Source organism: Bison bison, unplaced genomic scaffold (genome assembly GCF_000754665.1).
Source record: "Bison bison bison isolate TAMUID 2011002044 unplaced genomic scaffold, Bison_UMD1.0 scf7180017864171, whole genome shotgun sequence".
NCBI lineage: Eukaryota > Metazoa > Chordata > Mammalia > Artiodactyla > Bovidae > Bison > Bison bison.
Window position 1 is genome coordinate 5,441,704 of NW_011494743.1, and position 21,061 is coordinate 5,462,764.

Below are 21,061 nucleotides of genomic sequence, written 5' to 3' on the forward strand. Positions count from 1 at the left end.
AGAAGATAGCTAGAGAGAGAACAAGCAAGCAGGCCTTGGGCAAGAGGTGAGGAAAGGCACAGTGAGGCTTGTAGCAAAGCAAACAGAGGAGGAGCCTTCAGATCCTGACTCAGCAGCAGAAGGTAGGCACATCCTGGCACGACGTGGGGCATCAGCGGTCACCTGACAGTCCCCAAGAGCTCAGCACCTACCAGTATCGCTTAAAGTGTGACCTTTCTCATGAGAGGAAATGAATTCGAGAAGACGAAGCAGATTCCAGAAGAGACGCGACAGCCAGAATGAAGGCTCGGGCAACAGGGATGGAGACAAGAAGGTGAGGAATAAGGAAAAATTAAACCAGGTGAGGGTAAGAACTTACAACTAGAAGATGAATAAGTCCTGGAGATTGAATGCATGGCATAGTGATTATAGTCAACAATACTGTACTGTAGACTTCGTAACTAAGAGACTAGATCTTAAATGTTCTCACCACACACAAAAAAGAGAATTGTGTGATGTGGTAGAGGTGATAGCCAAGCTATGGTGGGAATCATGCTGCAATATATAAATGGATAAATCAACACACTGTATATCTTGAACTTAACAATGTAACATGTTAATTATATCTCAATTTTAAAAATAAAAAAAGCAAAAAAAATCTAATGTAAGAAACAGGAGACCCAACAATTCTAATACATGATAGAATGAGCTCACTCTACAGTTACTTATTAAGCACACACTATCTTTACGGAACTATTCTATTCACTTCAGGCGTATCAGTTACCAAACAGAGCTAACAGTGATTTATTCTCCCTAAAGGGATCAGGATGTTGTTTTTGGACTGGATCTTCAAAAATAGGGTGTTTCTTTCTTTTTTTAAAAAAAATATATTTTATTGAGGTATAGTGGACTTACAATGCTTCAGGTGCACAGCAAGGTAATCAGGTATACAAGGTATACAAATACACATATATTATTTTTGAATTTATTTTCCATCATAGGTTATTACAAGATATTGACTACAGTTCCCTATGTTATACAGTAAACCTTTGTTGCTTGTGGCATATCTATTTTTTAATTAGAAATCTAGCATTCTATTCATACTAAGTCAAACAAATAGAATCAAAATGTCATAATTTTTCCAATTAGGCAAAAATTCATGTTTATCAAATACATATATCATACATATATATATATGTATACAAAAGCTTTTCTACTACACTTGATAAAGGCTCAAGAAAGAACATCCCCCCAAAAAAGAAGAGATGGAGAAACTGGAGAACATAAACTAAATGAAATGGGAGCACTGAATATGAAACAGAAAAAATGAAACAAACTAGATAAAAGTAAAAGATCATCATATAGTCCAGTTATTTTTAAACATGACTGCTCATTAGAAACATATCTGGAGCTGTGGAGAAAAAAAGCAATACCTGACCATTTGCACTTTTCAAAAAATTTCAAGATAATTCTGATATGCATCTGGATTTTAAAAAGTGATGACAGGTTCTTCTACTGGATCCTAGTTTTGGTGATACAGAGTTCTATTATTTTCCTGTTGATCAATCATGATACATAGTATTAAGTGAGTAATACTATGATCATAGTTATATAATCACAAGAGTAAAAGATATTTATCAGTTTTCACAATAAAATAGACAAAAAATAAAAGATAATTACGACTGCAAGCCATAATTGGAACATGATTAACAATATAAAATAATGACATACAATTGAGGGAGGGTCGAGCAGAGTGGTGTGGTAAGTGGAAGGGCATACATGCACATGTTTGCATCCACCCAGCCTTTTGGTTGGTGCATTTAATCCATTTACATTTAAGGTAATTATCGATATGCATGATCCTATTTGGAGAAGGCGATGGCACCCCACTCCAGTACTATTGCCTGGAAAATCCCATGGACGGAGGAGCCTGGTAGGCTGCAGTCCATGGGGTCGCTAGAGTCAGACACGACTGAGCGACTTCACTTGCACTTTTCACTTCCATGCATTGGAGAAGGAAATGGCAACCCAATCCAGTCTTCTTGCCTGGAGGATCCCAGGGACGGGGGAGCCTGGTGGGCTGCAGTCTATGGGGTAGCACAGAGTCGGACACGACTGAAGCGACTTAGCAGCAGCAGCAGCATGATCCTATTACCATTTTCTTAATTGTTTTGGGTCTATTTCTTGTAAGTCTTTTCCTTCTACTGTTTCCTGCCTAGAGAAGTTCCTTTAGCATCTGTCGTAATGCTGGTTTGGTGCTGCTGAATTCTCTTAACTTTTGCTTGTCTGAAAAGCTTTTGATTTCTCCATCAAATCTGAAGGAGTCTTGCTTGGTAGAGTATCCTTGGTTGTAGGTTCTTCCCTTTCATCACTTTAAATCTATCATGCCATTTCCTTCTGGCTTGTAGAGTTTCTGCTGAGAAATCAGCTGACAGCCTGATGGGGATTCCCATGTATGTTATTTGTCATTTTTTTCCTTTTCAGTTTTAATATTTTATCTCTGTCTTTAAATTTTGTCAGTTTGATCACTATGTGTCTCAGAGTGTTCCTCCTTGGATTTATCCTTCCTGGGACTCTCTGTGCTGCCAGAACTTGGTTGACTATTTGCTTTGCCATGTTTGGGAAGTTTCCAGCTATTATCTCTTCAAATATTTTCTCAGGTCCTCTCTCTCTCTCTTCTCCTTCTGGGACCCTTACAGTGTGAATGCAGGTGTGTTTAATGTAGTCCCAGAGGGTCTCTTAGGCTGTCTTCATTTCTTTTCATTCTATTTTCTATATTCTCTTCTGTGGCAGTGATTTCCACCATTCTGTCCTCAAGTTCATTTATCCATTCTTCTGCCTCAGTTATTCTGCTATTGGTTCCTTCTAGATGCAGGAGCCTGGTAGGCTGCAGTGCATGGGGTTGCTAAGAGTCGGACACGACTGAGCGACTTCACTTTCACTCTTCACTTTCATGCATTGGAGAAGGAAATGGCAACCCACTCCAGTGTTCTTGCCTTGAGAATCCCAGGGATGGGGGAGCCTGGTGGGCTGCCGTCTATGGGGTCGTATAGAGTTGGACACGACTGAAGCGACTTAGCAGTAGCAGTGTATTCTTCATCTCTGTTTGCTTGTTCTTTAATTCTTCTAAGTCCTTGGTAAACATTTCTCGTATCTTCTCAATCTTTGCCTCCATTCTTTTCCCAAGATCCTGGATCTTCTTCACTATCATTATTCTGAATTCTTTTTCTGGAAGGTTACCTATCTCCACTTCATTTAGTTGTTTTTCTGGGGTTTTATCTTGTCCCTTCATCTGGGACATAACTTTCTGCTTTTTCATCATGGTTAACTTTCTGTAATACAGTTTTTGTTTCAGCCGCTGCAAAACTGTGCTTCTGTCTGTCCTCTGATGGGTGAGGCTAAGAGGCTTGTGTAAGCTTCCTGATGGGTGGGACTGGCATGGGAAAAATTGGGTCTTACTCTGGCAAGCAGGGCCTTGCTCAGTAAAGCTTTAACCCAATTATCTGCTGATAAGTAGGGTTGCACTCCCTCCCTGGTAGTTGTTTGGCCTGGGGCAACCCAGCCCTGGGGTCTACAGACTCTATGGTAGGATTAATGGTGAACTCCAAGAGGCTTTACGCCAAGGGGGCCCTTCCAGTGCCCCCATTCCTGCAGTGAGCCCCTCCAACCCACACCTCCAGAGGAGGCCCTCCAACACTAGTTTTGGTTCAGTCTCCGGTGGGGTTACTGCTGCTCTCCTCTGGGTCTTCGTGTGTTCAAAATTTTGTTTGTGCCCTCAAAGACTGGAGTCTGTTTTCCCTCAGTCCTCTGGAAAGGCTATAATTGAATCCCGCTGGCCCTCAAGGCCAGATTCCCTTTGTCAGATCCCCAGGCTGGGAAGCCTCATGTAGGGTTCAGAACCTTCACAACAGTGTGAGAACTTCATTGGCATTATTATTCTCTAGTCTGTGGATCACCCACCTGGTGGGTTTGGGATTTTCATTTTATTGTGATCGCCCCCCTCCTATCATCTTGCTGTGACTTCTTCTTTGTCTTTGGATGTGGGGTATCTTTCTTTTGGTGGGTTCCAGCATCCTCCTGTTGATGGCTGTTCAACAGCTAGTTGCAATTTTGGTGCTCTCGCAGGAGGAGATGAGCACACAGCCTTGTACTCCACCATCTTGAACCGAAACCAGAGGATATTTCGAAAGCTGCAGTGGTGGTTCAGGCAGTCCCCGTGTAAGAAAGGCATGAGCACATGTACATAATGAAGTATGCCATGCATGTGGCAAGGTGACAAGGGCACTGTTTCCAATGGCTGCTCTAACAAATTACCACATGCTTAAGCCACAGAAATTCATTCTGTCACAGCTCTGGAGACCCAAAGTCTGAATTCAGTGTCACTGGGCTGAAACCTAGCTGCTGGCAAGGCCACCCTCCCAATGTAGGCTCTAAGGGAAAAACTCTTTCCTAGTCTCTCACGGTTCCCGTGGCTGCTGGTATTCCTCACCCGAGCAGCAGTAATCCAGTTACCTGTGCCCCTACTACATGCCTTCCCACTGCCACATGTCTTCTGAAGCAGGAAGTATGTTCCAAGATAGAGTAAATACACTCAATAAACAGTAGTTGATATTATACTGACAACAATAGCTATGATTCACTAACATTGATGAGGCATAAAATAAGAGTTTTATATGAGGTTCAGAGGGAGCGCAAAGATAAGAATTGACAGAGAATCGTCATTTTACATAAACTGCTTGTCTCAAAGGTAAGGCTGCTTCTAGATGACCTGCACTGGGAACTGCAGCCCTGCTTCAGCCTTTCACTTGAAGCTTTAATGGCAGTTTTGGCATTTCTTATTCTCTGTCCTCTAGACATATAACATTCCCTGTCCTCTTGCTTCCTGGACCTGAATATCCTTGGAATACACCTCTCCCCTTCTTCCCATGATTCATTAGACTCTTATCAACCTCAGATTAGATTCCATTTCTCCCACATACCCAAAAAAGGGTTAGATCAAGGTGGCAGGATGGACTCCTGTAATCAAGCTCTATTTTCTTAATTCTCAAGTTGTGTCCTCAAGCTCACATTTATTCATCAGTATCCTCACCTAACTGAAAGATCTCTGAAGGTAAGGACTCACTGAATGCTCAGTTTCTATCCCAATACCTAGCATATTAATACACATTCATGATATGAAGTTTTTTGCTTCACCTTAAGTGTACTGCTTGCAATGAATTAGAAGTGGATGACTGTGAAGCTCTCCATCTTAATATACAATTGGGTTACATGGATGTATGCATGTAAGTCAAAATTCAGCAAATGAATACATAAAAACTTAAGTGTATTTCATCATAATAAAATTTTACACCAAAAAAAAAAAAAGGTAAACAGTCTGAATTTGATAATTGGTTACAAAGAAGGGATACTAGAGGATTCCTAGGTTTCTGTCTGAGATGCCACCAATAACAATAGAGAATACAGGAGTAAGAATAGCTGTGAGGGACTTCGGTAATGGTCCAGTGGTTAAGACTTCACCTTCTAATGCCAGGGGTGTGGGTTCAATCCCTGGTTGGGGAGCTCAGACCCCACATGCCTTGTGGCCAAAAAATGACAACATAAAACAGAAGCAATAATGTGACAAATTCAATAAAGACTTTCATAATGGTTCACAACAACAACAACAAATCTTTAAAAAAGAAAAGAATAACACTGAATAGAAAAACATGCTAAGTTCTGAATAGGGTGATACAGCATCTACCCCATTTTTCTAGGGTTTGTAGGCTCATCCTACTGCATTTCCCTTCCCTATAAAATTTCTCTAGGCATTATGTATAACAGGTGCTCAATAAATAAAGTTTGCTGAATGATTAAGTCACTCCCAATCCAAGATACTCTCAGTTCGGGCTACACCCATTTCACAGATGTGAACACTGAGGTTCAGAAATGTCAAGCAAAAAGCCCAAGAGTATACCACTAGCAAATTCAGTTCAGTTCAGTTCAGTTGCACAGTCGTGTCCGACTCTTTGCTATCCCATGAACCGCAGCACGCCAGGACTCCCTGTCCATCACCAACTCCCAGAGTCCACCCAAACCCATGTCCACTGAGTCGGTGATGCCATCTGTAAGTAAACGACATAGAGGTGTGACTTGAACTGAGTGACTTCAAAACTCTTTTTTCTCAGGCGACCACATTCCTTAAAACGTCTGAGGAGTTGTCATTACCTATAGAACAAAGTCATATTCCTTAGAGCCGCGCAGAAAATGCTTCACATTCCATCCATAGATTAACCTCTCCCCATCTTGTCTTTTCACACTGTACTTTTTCAGTACCTCATAACTCCCCAAATTTCATAATATTTTATGCCTCTGTGGCTCTGCCTCTGTCCAGAACACCTTGTCTTTTCTGAGATACTTACTGTCCCTGATCCTGATGCCAAGCGTCATTAGTCACTCCTCTGACCCTTGTCACATATACAGTTAGTATTATTGCTCTGGTTACTTGTTTACGTTATTTATCTGCCCTATTGCACTGTGAGCGTAACGAATGCTAAACCCACGTTTAACATCATTCTTATAATGCCAGTGCCAAAAACACTAACCGGCTGATGGCCATGTGAGTGCTTCATAACTGTGTGTGTGAAATGAAGGCCTTGGTCATAAGAAATAGAAGAAGCAGATGAAGGAAGGCAAATGAGGATCGTTTCTATAGGCAGAGAGCACCTCCAGTACCACAGGTTCTCATTAGAAGATAGGACGTGGGCAAGTTACAGGCCTGAACCTCCCAAAACAAAACAAAAAACAAACAAATGTCAGTGCAAAAAGGTCAGTCAAGAAAAGGGTAATCAACAGAATGAACAATTTAGGAAGGTGATCAGAAGCCTGGTGCTTCACACTTATTTCTTCATATACATAAATTTTTCCTTTTTATCTGCTAGTCAAATTTCTTCTTGTCTTTAGATATAAAGACTTCATAGTAAGTTTCATAACTATGTATGTATGTGTGCATATGAACACACATACACACAGAGGATTACAGGACAGGACTCTAAGCAGGTGTGAGCTTCCCAGGTAGCTCAGGGCGTAAAGAACCCACCTGCCAATCAAGGAGATGCAAGAGACTCAGGTTCGATCCCTGCTTCAGGAAGATCCCCTGGAGCAGGAAATGGTAACCCATTCCAGTATCCTCCCCTGGGAAATCCCATGGACAGAGGAGTCTAGCGGGCTACAGTCCATGGGGCCACAAAAGAGTCAGACATGACTGAGCGACTGAACAACATAAGCCAATGTACTTACTTGGTCAGGTTTTCACGGCAGGTGGGTTATACTGTGGAGACAATATGTGAAAAGAGGAATGCTGGGGTTCCAGTTCTAAATGGAAGATCCCACTCTCATCTCCCCCACGCATACACTGAATCCACAGCTATAGATGGAACAGTCTCCTCTGACAACAACCTAAAAGCTGGCTGAGCAAGCCCTCCATAAAAGGGGGAAACCAGAGAGAAACCACTTCGAAGCAGGTGGGAAAGGCTGAGACAATCTCACCATAAATGCTGCTGCTGCTGCTGCTAAGTCACTTCAGTCGTGTCCGACTCTGTGTGACCCCATAGACAGCAGCCCATCAGGCTCCACCGTCCCTGGGATTCTCCAGGCAAGAACACTGGAGTGGGTTGCCATTTCCTTCTCCAGTGCATGAAAATGAAAAGTGAAAGTGAAGTTGCTCAGTCGTATCCGACTCTTAGTGACCCCATGGACTGCAGCCCACCAGGCTCCTCCGTCCATGGGATTTTCCAGGCAAGAGTACTGGAATGGGTGCCATTGCCTTCTCTGACTATATAGTGCAGCTACCCACAATAAGGAGGTAACGCAAAACCCAGAGCTTCTCCCTGAGGAGCAAACAGCTCATAACTCACATAGGGCTCCCTGGCTTTGAAGACTGGCACCTGAAAGATGAGCCCCAAAACGTCTGGTTTTAAGGCTCAAGGCCATGACACACGTGGGGTGTGGATACCAAAGAACGGTTCTCAAAGGGCTTGTGTGTAGCCTCACAGGCACCAGGGCCCAGCCCAGAAGCAGCCCCCTGAAAGCACCCCGGCTTCATGTGAGAGACTCAATTCCTAGTCTTAAAGCGACGGCAGAAGGGGCAGGGGCCTGCTGGGATGCTCCCCAGGGATGGAGACTGGTGGACATCATCTTCCTGCTCCCTGCCATCTTCTGTTTGGTGACCCAGTTTTTAGGTCTGCTATCCAGAGGACACCCCTTCTTTCCCCTGGCTCTGGCAGTCAGAGGGGCTTGTGTTCCTGGGTGCCGTGGGGCTGTAACAATCACAGAGACAGTTCTTAAAGACTATCACCCCCAGGACACCAACACAGACAAAACACACCCCTCCTCTCTCTCAGAAGAGGCCTGTTTATTTGTCCAGGAGTTTTGGCCTCAGAAGCAGGTTTCTGGTGTGGCACACATGAGCAACTACAGAGGTGTGTTCACGGAGCACAGGCTGGGGGGTGCCTTTTTACACTCACCCTCTGCCATGCTATAGCTCACCAGCATCCTCCAGAAGGGAGCGCGTCCAATCCTCTGGAGCCCTGATTTGTGTGACTGCTGCCCAGAGGACACCTCCAGATCCGGGGACAGTAGGGAGGCTTTGACTGTGGTCCTATAGCACTTATCTCTATTTCGGTAGGGTTTTTTCCCCCTCTGAGGTTTTATCATGTTTTTTCGTTTGAAACATATTCCTTTGTTTCTTCACTTTGCTTGATTCTCTGTGTTGGTTTCTATGCATTAGATGAAAAACAATCACTTCTCTGAAAGGGTAAAGAGTTGGTTGCAAGAGATGAATCTTAGTGTTCAGCCCTGCCCTAGCTCCTGGCTGTCTTTCAACCCTTTGTGATTGTCCAAGAAGCTAATTTTATTTTTACTAGTTCCCAGTAGTTGAGGGTATGCCAACACAGGGTCCCAAAGGGGAGGATCTTAGTCAGCACCTAGATTTAGGCTGATTGGAAGCCAAACACTCAGGTATCAGTTTTTAAAGAACACAACGAAAGCAAAAATAAACAAGTGCAACTACATCAAACTAAAAAGCTTCTGCGCAGCAAAGGAAACCCTCAACAAAACGAAAAGGCAACCTACAAAATGGGAGAAAATATCTGAAAATCATAAATTTGATAAGAGGTAATATCCAAAATACATAAAGAACTCATGCAACTCAACAGTGAAAAAAAAAAGTCCAGTTAAAAAATGGGCAGAGGATCTGAATACACGTTTTGCCAAAGACAACATACAGATGGCAAACAGACAGATGAAAAGATGCTCAGATCACTAACATCGGAAAAATGTAAATCAAAACCATAATGAGATATCCTCTCACACTTGTTAGAATGGCTGGTATCAAAAAGGTAAGAAAGAAAAAATGTTAGAGATAATATGGAGAAAAAGGAACCCTTGCACACTGTTGGTGGAAAACAGTATGAAGTTTCCTCAAAAAATAAAACTACCCTAGAATCCAGCAGTTCCACTTCTGGGTATTTATCTGAAGACAAAAAAAAGTAACTTGAAAAGATATATGCACCCCAGTGTTCACTGAAGCATTGTCTATAATACAATGGCCAAGATATGGAAAAAAACCTAAGTGTTCATCAACAAACTGATAGAGAAAGAGTGTACGTTACACAAAACATACGCATAATGGAATATTATTCAGCCATAAAGAGTGAAATATTAACATCTGTACCACATGGGTGAACCTAGGGGTATCATGCTAAGTGAATTAAGTCAGACAGAGAAAGACAAATTCATATGATTTCACTTACATGTGGAATCTTTCAAAACAACTATAACAACAATAAAGCTCAGAGGTAAACTGGCGGTTGACAGAGGAGGAGAGTGGGAAAAATGGGTGAAGGGAGTAAAGTATAAATAAGCTATAAAATAAGTAAGCCATAAAATAAGCTATAAAATAAGTCATGGGGATGCAATGTATAGCATGGCAACCATAGTTACTGATACTGTACTGTATATTTGAAAGCTACTAAGAGAGCAAATCTAAAAAAGCTGTCATCACAAGAAAAAAATTCTATAACTTTGCATGGTTAACTAGACTAGGACTGTGATGATCATTTCACAATATATAAAAATACCAAATCATTATGTTATACCCCTGAAACAAATACAAAGATATATGTCAATTATGCCTCAGTAATAAAAAAGGATAGAACAGAATATCCATAACAGCCTATATTAAAATGAGGCTCCAACCTAACATTCTCTGCAACCAGTTTCAAAGCTTCTGAATTAACAGGAGGTAAGACCTCTAAGCCGGAGAAGGCAATGGCACCCCACTCCAGTGCTCTTGCCTGGAAAATCCCATGGATGGAGGAGCCTGGTGGGCTGCTGTCTATGGGGTCGTACAGAGTTGGACACGACTGAAGTGACTTAGCAGTTTAGGAGCAGCAAGACCTCTAGGCATCTCTGACAAATGCTACCTATAACTTATTATCAAGGTATCAAGATAACAGAAAGCATTACTACTATCAGATTATTTGCAAATATGTAAACTACTGACAAATTATAAAGGAAAAACAACTCAAGTCTTCAGCAATGAAATTTTCAATTTATTCAACTGCCTGCTAAACTGCAACTAGAACTATTGTTTTTTAGTTGCAGCTTAACAGGCAACTAAAAGAATCTCATGCTCTTCAGAGCTTAAAATTAAAAAAAAAAGTTCTTGACAAGATGGTCATCAACACCTATGTCTAGCCACAAGTACATGAATTAGTACCAATAGGAAGTTACTCACAACTCAATTTCATTAATTTTTTCCAGCAAATACCCCTCAATAACAGCACAGTTCTTGGCCAAAGAGAATCAGAGGCCAGTGGTGGCTCAGATGGTAAAGCATCTGTCTACAACGTGGGAGACCTGGGTTCAATCCCTGGGTCGGGAAGTTTCCTGGAGAAGGAAATGGCAACCCACTCCAGTACTCTTGCCTAGAAAATCCCATGGACAGAGGAGCCTGGTGTCCATGGGGTCTCAAAGAGTCAGACATGATTGAGTGACTTTTCTTTCTCTCTACAACAAAAACAACAAATACAAGTAAAATGAAGTATAATCTACTATTGTTCCCCCTCACAACATAGACACATTGGGGCAGAGGAAACACAAATGCAATCTTTGTTTCAGTATTCAAATTATATATAAAAAATTTCAGTTTCTGAATGCCTACTATGCACAAGGCACTAGAGTTTAAAATGTGACGTGGCAGCCGTTAATATAGGAATCATGCCTACCTTCACCTATTCATCAATCACCACAAAACCAATTTTTAAGGGGTACGATTGTCTTGTCTATGCATTTTGCCTCCCAGTGATTGCCTTAACTCAAACAGAAGGCGCAAAATAATGTTTTTATGTTTGCAAGGCTTTTTATTGCATTACATTAAAAACAAGGGCTCTTCAACCACAAGAGGGGCCAATAATAACTCTCCAGGTTTTTTACAGCAGCTTTTTCAACAAAGTAGATAATTTTTTTTAAGTGGAGCTTTTCTAAAGTGTATTTAAACTGAAAAATATATATTTAACAAAATACAGTAAAAGTTTATCTCCACTGTTAATGGAATTGTAAAGATACCTCTCCTCCTCGGCCCTCGTGTTTCTGTCTAATCAGTTTTTGCCTTAACTAGATGACAATGTTTTATATAAAGTGCCTTAATTTTTGTCTTAGAGTTATTCTACAGGATTGAGTGTTAGCGCATAATAGGCTCAAAAGCACATTTTTAAAGAGTGACAGCAAGGGTCTACCTTTTCCTCCCTTCAGTTTATAAGCTTTTGCTCATGAGTTCCCACACCTTAGCTGGCAACCTCTATGATTCAACTCTCTAAAACACCCATCCAACCTCACTTCCTCTCTTTGGGGTAAATTGACCTCATCTTCAAAGAAACCCTTTGCCTCTTCCACAAAATCTCCTATGCCATTCAGAGTTCTTTTTGCATTTCTCGGCTTACTGTGTGCAAGACTGAGATTGAAACTAAGCACACAGTCTGAAGTTTGTCAGATGTCCAGCCATACTTCTGAGGGCACAAAATCCAAAAGAACAATTCAATTTACCATGGCCATGATACAGTGAACAAGATACAGGGCTGCCTCCTCAGAACCTTGGGAAATACATAGAAAAGCAAAAATTAACTTCTCTAATAAGCAGATAAACAGTTAACACCATCATACGTTGCTGAGGCCCTGATTTCAGAAGAGATGAAAAGTGTCAGCTGTAGTATAAAGATAAGACATTCACAATAGGGACTCTATCTATCTATGGCATCAGGAAGATTTTATCATACACTGACTTATCTATTGAGAACCAACCTCATTAGGAAGGCTGATGACTCAAGCCCTAAAGCATCTAAACAAAATACTAAATAAACTTGCTTTGCAACCTGTAACATGTAAACAATACTTTTAGTGAGCAGACTTCTGAGTAAGAAAAGCTTTAAAACACTATACCAAAGGTGGCAACTCTAAGGAAAGCCAAATAAGATGTGCTTAGCATATGAACAGTTTGTTAACTCAAGAATCTGATTTTAAGTATCCCGAGTTCTAAAAAAAAAACTGAAACTTTTCCCCTGAATTTTCTATGTACTCCTTCCCTCTCTCTCTTTTTTTAAAAATAGCATTAACATTGTACTTGTATCCTAGGCTATCAACATTTAAGTTTCCTAGTAATTCCTGTTTTCTTCTCTAAGGCATTTGAGTATCCATAGTATTACTAAATATGAATTGCACAAACCGTAAATATTGTGAAACAGTGAAAAAGGTTTCAAAGTATTCTGAAGAAAATATACAGAAGTCTGGTCAGTTTCCACATAGTTTTGGCTACTTAAATAACATTTCTAATTAGGTTACAAGTAAAGAGAATTTCATTATATTACAGGTTTGTTTAAAATGGCCTATACTGACTGGTACCATCAAGAAAGAAAACTATGTTTATTACTGCTCTCTATAAGCTACTCTAAGCAAGTGTTCTATCTACCTCACTTAGAGAAACTATGAGGTTTTCATTTTTATTATAAATAACCAAACTGATTAGAGTTATGAATATATGTATTCCTCTGAAATAATTCCTTAACCAGTGAATGACTGAAAACTTCCAGACTGAAAATGATAACCCTTGGGCAAATAAAGACCTTTTTCTCCTGGGAAATGACTTCTTAAATCCTGCCCAGGAAAAGAAGAAGAAGAAGAAAAAAAAAAGGAGTATGTCTCACACAAGTCATAATTTAAATGATTAACATGGCACTTTATTTTAAATAAATGATACTAGGGAAGCAAATTATCATAACCATTAAATCAATGACAACATAGGCTCTTGAATATATTAATATTTCAACACATTATTAGCATTCTTTTAACTTAACCTGTAACTATTTTTTTCTTCATTTTTTTTCTATTTAAAAATATTTTTGTACAATTTTTAAGGTTATTTTCCTAACCTATAACTTTTTCCATGTGCTGGAAATCTTTTCCCCCAATTGCTTCATACCTTTTTGCACACAGTAGGAAAGCCATTCTGGGGAACCAGACATAGCATCATCATCCAACATACATAACTAAGAAGCTACACGTGGAGCTTTTAGATTTTACATTGCTTAATAAAACCAAGTTACATTTTGTTGTTAGTTTCTAAATGAGTTTATCCACTATATAAAGAAAATGAAAAACTAAAGATCCTAGTCTCAAACTGAATAAACTTTAAGAAAAAAAAAAACAAAACACTTTTCTAGACAATTATTTCATGATTCACAATCAAGAGTGAGAAATTACAGAACTATGCAATTAGACCAAAAATCTAACTATAAAATGTTTCTGAATGTCTATTATAATAATACAGGCTTTAAGGACTCATTCAGAGGCACATTTGATTCTGAAAGGTATTAGTCAGTGTTGTTTATACTAAGTGTACCACCCATGGGACTTTAAAATCTTCTGTTAGGTTCTCTGTCACAGGAATGACATCTGCATTTGCTGGTCTGTAACTGGCACTTTGGAGAACAGGCAAAACAGTGAAGCATGGTTCCCTGTTGGTTCATCCAAGGTCGAGGAGAAGAACCATATTCACAGTTCTCTGAGATAATTTACGTTTATGATTCTAACTGCCCAAACTCATCCTAGTCAAATTTAAACTTTGAATTTCTTATAACAGTATCTATTGATGTACTTTGATATTTCGGAATGAAAAAATTTAAATCAACTGCAAAATGAGTAATCAAGTACTAGGACTTTTTTTATCATAATGTTTGTGTCAACATAAATTTAAAACAGTTGAAATGTTTAATTCTTAAAATTGTATTGAAATTTTCTATTTATAAAGCCCCTTTGGACTCAACCAGACATTTGAGTAACACAAAAGCTTTGTCTTCAATGATCTGACAAAACAAGTGCAGAAAAACGGTACTACAGGACATGATGGAGGCGCCATAAAGAAAGTGTAGGAAAACACCCATGGATCTTAGAAGGGAGATCACCATCTGTTTGGGGTCAGAGAAATCAACCTGAACCAAGTCATGGGAAAATGGGAGGTAAGCAAGGAACATGTGTAGGAAACAATGAAAGACACAGCTTGGCTTGAGCCCAGAGCACAGGAAGGAAATAAGACTCCAAAGTTAGCAGCCTCAATGCCTGCAAAGAGCTTGGAAGTCAGGCTGAGGACCTATAATAAGACCACACTGTGTGTGCGACTGACTGCATGAGTGCTCACAGTGTCTGACTCTTTGCCACCCCATGGACTGTAGCCCTCCAGGCTCCTCTGTCCAAGGAATTTTCCAGGCAAGAATACTGGAGTGAGTTGCCATTTCCTTCTCCAGGGGATCTTCCCAATCCAGGAATCGAACCCACATTTCCTGCATCTTCTGCACTGGCAGCAGATTCTTTACCACTGAGCAACCTGGGAAGCCCTCTACTGTGGGTGGCTGTGCTACATATAAGACTGCGCCTCTTGGGGGTGTAAAAGTAACTAAAAAACCTAAGTTATGTGGAAAGCATAGGCATAGAACATGTACCTAAAACCTGCAATAATTTAGAAAAGGGAGTAATGAGAGTCTGAACCAAGTGGCCCCCAGGTGACAATGGGGCTGGAAAGGTGGCTGGACTTAGAGGCTACTGGACATGGTAATAAATTCTGTGTTTGGATCAATGGAGGTGGGGGAGGGAGAGTGAAAAGACAGTACCACATCTCTTAATCTGGAGGACCAGAAGAATCTAAATACCTAAGTTCAGTTCACTTCAGTTGCTCAGTCATGTCCAACTCTTTGTGACCCCATGGACCGAAGCACACAAAGCCTCCTTATCAATCACCAACTCCCGGAGTTTACACAAACTCATGTCCATTGAGTTGGTGATGCCATCCAACCATCTTATCCTCTGTCATCCCCTTTTCCTCCTGCCTTCAATCTTTCCCAGCATCAGGGTCTTTTAAAATCAGTCAGCTCTTTGCATCAGGTGGCCAAAGTATTGGAGTTTTAGCTTCAACATCAGTACTTCCATTGAACACTCAAGACTGATCTCCTTTAGGATGGACTGGTTGGATCTCCTTGCAGTCCATGGGACTCTCAAGAGTCTTCTCCAACACCACAGTTCAAAAGCATCAATTCTTCGGTGCTCAGCTTTCTTTATAGTCCAACTCTCACATCCATACGTGACTACTGGAAAAGCCATAGCTTTGACTAGATGGACCTGTGTTGGCAAGTCATGTTTCTGCTTTTTAATATGCTGTCTAGGTTGGTCATAACTTTCCTTCCAAGGAGCAAGTGTCTTTTAATTTCATGGCTGCAGTCACCATCTGTAGTGATTTTGGAGCCCAAAAAAATAAAGTCAGCCACTCTTTCCACTGTTTCGCCATCTATTTGCCATGAAGTGATGGGACCAGGTGCCATGATCTTAGTTTTCTGAATGTTGAGCTTTAAGCCAACTTTTTCACTCTCCTCTTTCACTTTCATCAAGAGGCTCTTTAGTTCCTCTTCACTTTCTGCCATAAGGGTGGGGTCATCTGCCTATCTGAGGTTATTGATATTTCTCCTGGCAATCTTGATTCCAGCTTCTGCTTCATCCAGCCTGACATTTCGCATGATGTACTCTGCATGTAAGTTAAATAAGCAACGTGACAATATACAAACTTTACGTACTCCTTTTCCTACTTGGAACCAGTCTGTTGTTCCGTGTCCAGTTCTACCTGTTGCTTCCTGACCTATATACAGATTTCTCAAGAGGCAGGTCAGGTAGTCTGGTATTTCTATCTCTTGAAGAATTTTCCACAGTTTGTTGTGATTCACACAGTCAAAGGCTTTGGCATAATCAATAAAGCAGAAATGGATGTTTTTCTGGAACTCTCTTGCTTTTTCGATGATCCAGAGGATGTTGGCAATTTGATCTCTGGTTCCTCTGCCTTTTCTAAATCCAGCTTGAACATCTGGAATTTCACAGTTCACGTATTGCTGAAGCCTGGCTTGGAGAATTTTGAGCATTACTTTACTAGCGTGTGAGATGAGTGCAATTGTGCGGTAGTTTGAGCATTCTTTGGCATTGCCTTTCTTTGGGATTGGAATGAAAACTGACCTTTCCAGTCTTGTGGCCACTGCTGAGTTTTCCAAATATGCTGGCATATTGAATGCAGCACTTTCACAGCATCATCTTTCAGGATTTGGAATAGCTCAACTGGAATTCCATCACCTCCACTAGCTTTGTTCGTAGTGATGCTTCCTAAGGCCGACTTGACTTCACATTCCAGGATGTCTGGCTCTAGGTGAGTGATCACACCATTGTGATTATCTGGGTAATACCTAAGTACCCTAACAAAAACAGGAAGTCAAGGAGACACACTGAGCTTTTTGTATGGTTTAGTTCAAGGGAAGGAGGTGCAAATGAGATCCTGGTTGGGACTTGTTACATTTGAGAAACCAGTTGCAAACACAATTTGATACGCAATTAGATACACAATTTGATATGCAATTAGAAACATTACTAGAGTACTGAAGAAGGCTTCATCCTAAGGAGTTCTGAGCCCTCCCTACAGACAGGATAGCTCAAGCAGTTGTGAGTAAACAACACAATGAAAACACAGACGGAGACAGAATCTCAGAGTGAATGGGGGTAAAAAACAAAATTAACTACTGGTCTCAGGTAAGACAAGAAGCAAAATGTCATAAGAATTAGAATGTCTGATAAAAGTCTCCAAAGGGAGTAGCTATCTTTAGTGTCAAACACTAAAAAGGACCCAAGAAAGGTAAGTATTAAGAAAAATAGAAGACCACTGGAATGTGACACTGAGGAGTTCTGTGATTTTTAAGAAGTCAAGAGGTAAGGATTTGGAAAGGGGAGATGGCAACAGAGAGGGGTCACTGATCTGAGAAGTCTTTTAAAAGATAGGAGAGTGGATTTCTCTATCTTATCTCCAAGGCAAAAAACCACAATCAAACTCTAATGAAAATCCAGAAGGGTAAACCCAACTGGAGAGGAAGGGGGAAAAATCCCTTATTGATACTATTTGATGATTTCCATGATGTAAGCACAACCACCATGACTGATTTCAAGTTGCCAACTGTTGGCAAAATTCCTGAAATTTTAGCAATAACTCTAGACCACCACTGCAAATTGGCTAGTCTATGGTCTACTCTGCAACCAGGCAATTCCATGACAGCTTTCCTCTAAACCCAACTGATACGTAAACATTCTCTGGGACAAACCTTGCAGTAATTAACAGATGTCTATCTAACTCTTGTTACATATTGCTTTCTCAACTGTACTGCAACTGAAAAGAATTAGATGTTGAAAACCAAATGGCTCCAAGGCATGCCCGTCTACACTAGGAAGGAAAGGATAAGAATCAAATGATCCAAAAAGCCTTTGTGGCTTCTCAGCATGGCTCAGTGGTAAAGAATCCGTCTGCAAACCAGGATATGTGGGTTTGATCCCTGAGTCCGGAAGACCCCCTGGAGAAGGAAATGGCAACTCACTCCAGTATTCTTGCCTGGGAAACTCCATGGACAGAGGAACCTGGGGGGCTACAGTTAAAAGGATTGCAAAGAGTTGGACATGATTTAGCAAGTGAAGAACAAAAAGCCTTCAAATGACCGTTTTATAATTGTTTCCTTTGTTAATATCATTGCCCCATCTAAACCTGAAATGTTTAAGAATAAGGAACTTGATTCAAAGACTTCAATTTTTTCACAATCCATTTTGCTCTTGGGACAGTTCGACTGCTGATTAACCAATTAAAAAAAAAAAATTAAAGTGAGCTCTGCATCAATGAAGGACTAAATAACAAAGTATCAGTGAAGCAAAGGAAATAAGAACTAAACATCCTAGTAAGCCCAATCCCAGTGAGAAGCAAGCAGAGATGTGGGAAAGCTCCTTAGACTAAATCCCGATACCCAGGGAGTTCCAATCTACTCCCACTACTCACTGGTGGAGTGCCAGCTGCAGTCGCACCTGAAAAATGGGTACAGTAATACCTAGCACATAGGTTCAACCTTAAGGTTTAATATGAATACATTATGGAACACCCAGCATAAGCAGGTACTTGATTAGTAGAGTTCACAAGGCCACACCAGCTTATATACTGGATACTGCTCAAGTGTATCATCAAGAGCACCAAAGAGGTCCGCCTCCAACAAGGGCCTATGACTGGTCAGCTGCTAAGGATAGTTTACAGTCTATCTACAGGGACCTCCTGCTATCAACCAAAACCGCAAATTCCTTTCCTGGTTGTGCCCTGGACTCGCAAGCCTCCCAACAACATGGAGGCCAAAGAGACCCCATAAAAGAAGTCTCAGAGCCAAAAATGTGACGAACTAGATGGTGATAAGCTAACAGGTTCCTACTTGTGATCACATGACATTAGGCACCTTTCCTCAACAAGTAAGTTCATCAAAAACCAAAACAACAGATTTGTGAAGTGAAGTGAGTGACTCATAAACAAAAGTCAAGGGAAGAACCTAGTTTCTAGTATTTCACAACTTTTCCCTTCTGTCATCTTTCCAAACACCCCATCTATCATGGGACTTTATATTATCCTCTGTCATTTAGGTTATGTTTCATAACGCAAATTTCTCCCAGCATCTGAAGTAGAACTGTTGTCAAAATATTAAACACATAGGGGGATTAGCATATAAGTTTATTTACTTTCCAATCTGAATGATTGGCCTTGAGAAATAATACAATAATGTTCATAGCAATGTAATTTTTCCACTAATTAACTGCTCTTCTTCTACTGCCAAGTGCATGAAACTATAGATAGAAAACAATAAGATAAACAATATATTTGTATATCAAAAAGTTTCTCATTAGAACCCTTCTAACTGTTGATGGGAATGTAAACTGGTGCAGCCACTATGGAAAACTGCATGGAGGTTCCTTAAAAAGAACATATGATCCAGCAATCCCTCTCCTGGGGATATATTTAGAAAAGATGAAAACTCTAATTTCAAAAGATATATGCACCTCAATATTCACAGTAGCACTATTTATAAGTCCTGGAAGACAGGAAAGTAACCTAAATGTCCATCAACAGATGAATGAATAAAGAAAATGTGGTGTACGTATATACACACATACACACAAGGGAACACTGACCTTAAAAAAAGAATGAAAAATCGTCATTTGCAGCAACATGGACGGACCTAGAGATCACCATACTAACGGAACAAAATCAAAGACAGGTATCACAGGATATCCCTTACATGTGAAATTTAAAAAAAAATGATAAAAATGAACTTATTTACAAACAGAAACAGACTCAAATATAGAATACAAATTTATGAATACCGAAAGGGAAAGGGAGGAGGGATAAATTAGGAGCTTAGGATTAACAGATACACACCACTATAAATAAAACAGATAAACAAGAACCTACTGTACGGCACAGGGAACTATTTTCAATACCTTGTAATAACCTATAATGGAAAAGAATCTGAAAAGAATATATATATATATATATTTTTTTTTCCTGCACTGAATCACTTTAATGTACACCTGAACACAATATAGCAAATCACTTGTACTTCCATGAATAAAATTTCTTTAGAAAAGCTTCCCACTAGTCATCTTTCTCCCACTTTCATAAAGGTTTCTACACATGTGTCTTCTGAAGAGCAAACACACACATTTCTCCAGTAAAACCACAACACTTGCAAGCAAAGGAAGATCTCTGTTTGAAAGATCATTGAGTGAACTTGCTATCCATATCGTGTTAACTTTCTTTCTGTAAACTATCGGGTAAATTACACATTTTCTGAAAACTAAAGCCTTAGACTCACTCCCCCAGCCCCTTTCCCCTACTCTGCGTTCCGCCTCCCCCCGACAGCCCCTTCCGACCCGCGGCTTCTGGGGTGAACCTGGACTCTCGGTCCACCACTGCTCCGAGGAAGCGCCGCCCCTTCCTCAGGCTCCGGAGACACCCAGCCGGACTGCACTTCACCCTCGCTCCCGGCTGCGCCGAGCGCAGCGCTTAACTGAGGTCGGAAGCCGCGCTCAGAAGCGGACAGAGTGACTCGGCCGTTTCCCGTGATTCGAGTCAAGTGCAGCGACGCCGCTCACCGCCCGTGGGTACAGCTGGCGCAGGGCTGGGGTCCGCAGCCGTCTCTGCCGCAAAACTGACCTCAGCAGGGCTGGGTGCCCAGCCACTCCCGCGGCCGCCCGGCGGAGCCGCTCACACGACCCCGCGGTACCCGTCGGCGTGGGGGTCAAGCGGCCTCCTGGCGCAGCCGGGGTCACATTCAGACCCGAAGGGCGCCCGCTGAGGGCAGAGCGGGGCCAGAGGCTTCTCTTCCCCGCGCCGCGTGGATTCGCGCCGGGGAGGGACAACCGAACGACCGGGCAGGTTAGAGTCCTTAGCACTGCCCGCGCGCCCGAGCCAGACGCAGCCCCCGCTGCACTGACCTCTCGCTCGCGTCCGCCGAGTTCACCCCATCCTCCTCTGCCGCCATGGCTGCCGCGCCACTGTCAGACAGTACCTCCTAGCCGGCTGACAGGCCGACTGGGATGCTTGGGGCCGCGGCCGCCTTAAGGCTGCCGCCCGCGCATGCGTCGCCCGCCCACTCGCAGGACAGGATGGCGCGGTAGC

The 21,061-nt window shown here is 41.4% G+C and overlaps 1 protein-coding gene across 2 annotated transcripts in view; it reads right to left on the bottom strand.

Moving 5' to 3' along the window:
* ABHD5 (abhydrolase domain containing 5) overlaps positions 1-21,018 on the bottom strand; it is a 41,769-nt gene extending 20,751 nt beyond the window's left edge. For both annotated transcript variants that reach the window (XM_010842151.1, XM_010842148.1), the window contains exon 1: positions 20,878-21,018. In XM_010842151.1, coding sequence (XP_010840453.1) covers positions 20,878-20,924 — 47 coding nt within the window. In that variant the 5' untranslated portion in view covers positions 20,925-21,018. The remainder of the gene's footprint in view (positions 1-20,877) is intronic.
* Between the last annotated feature and the right edge of the window lie 43 nt (positions 21,019-21,061).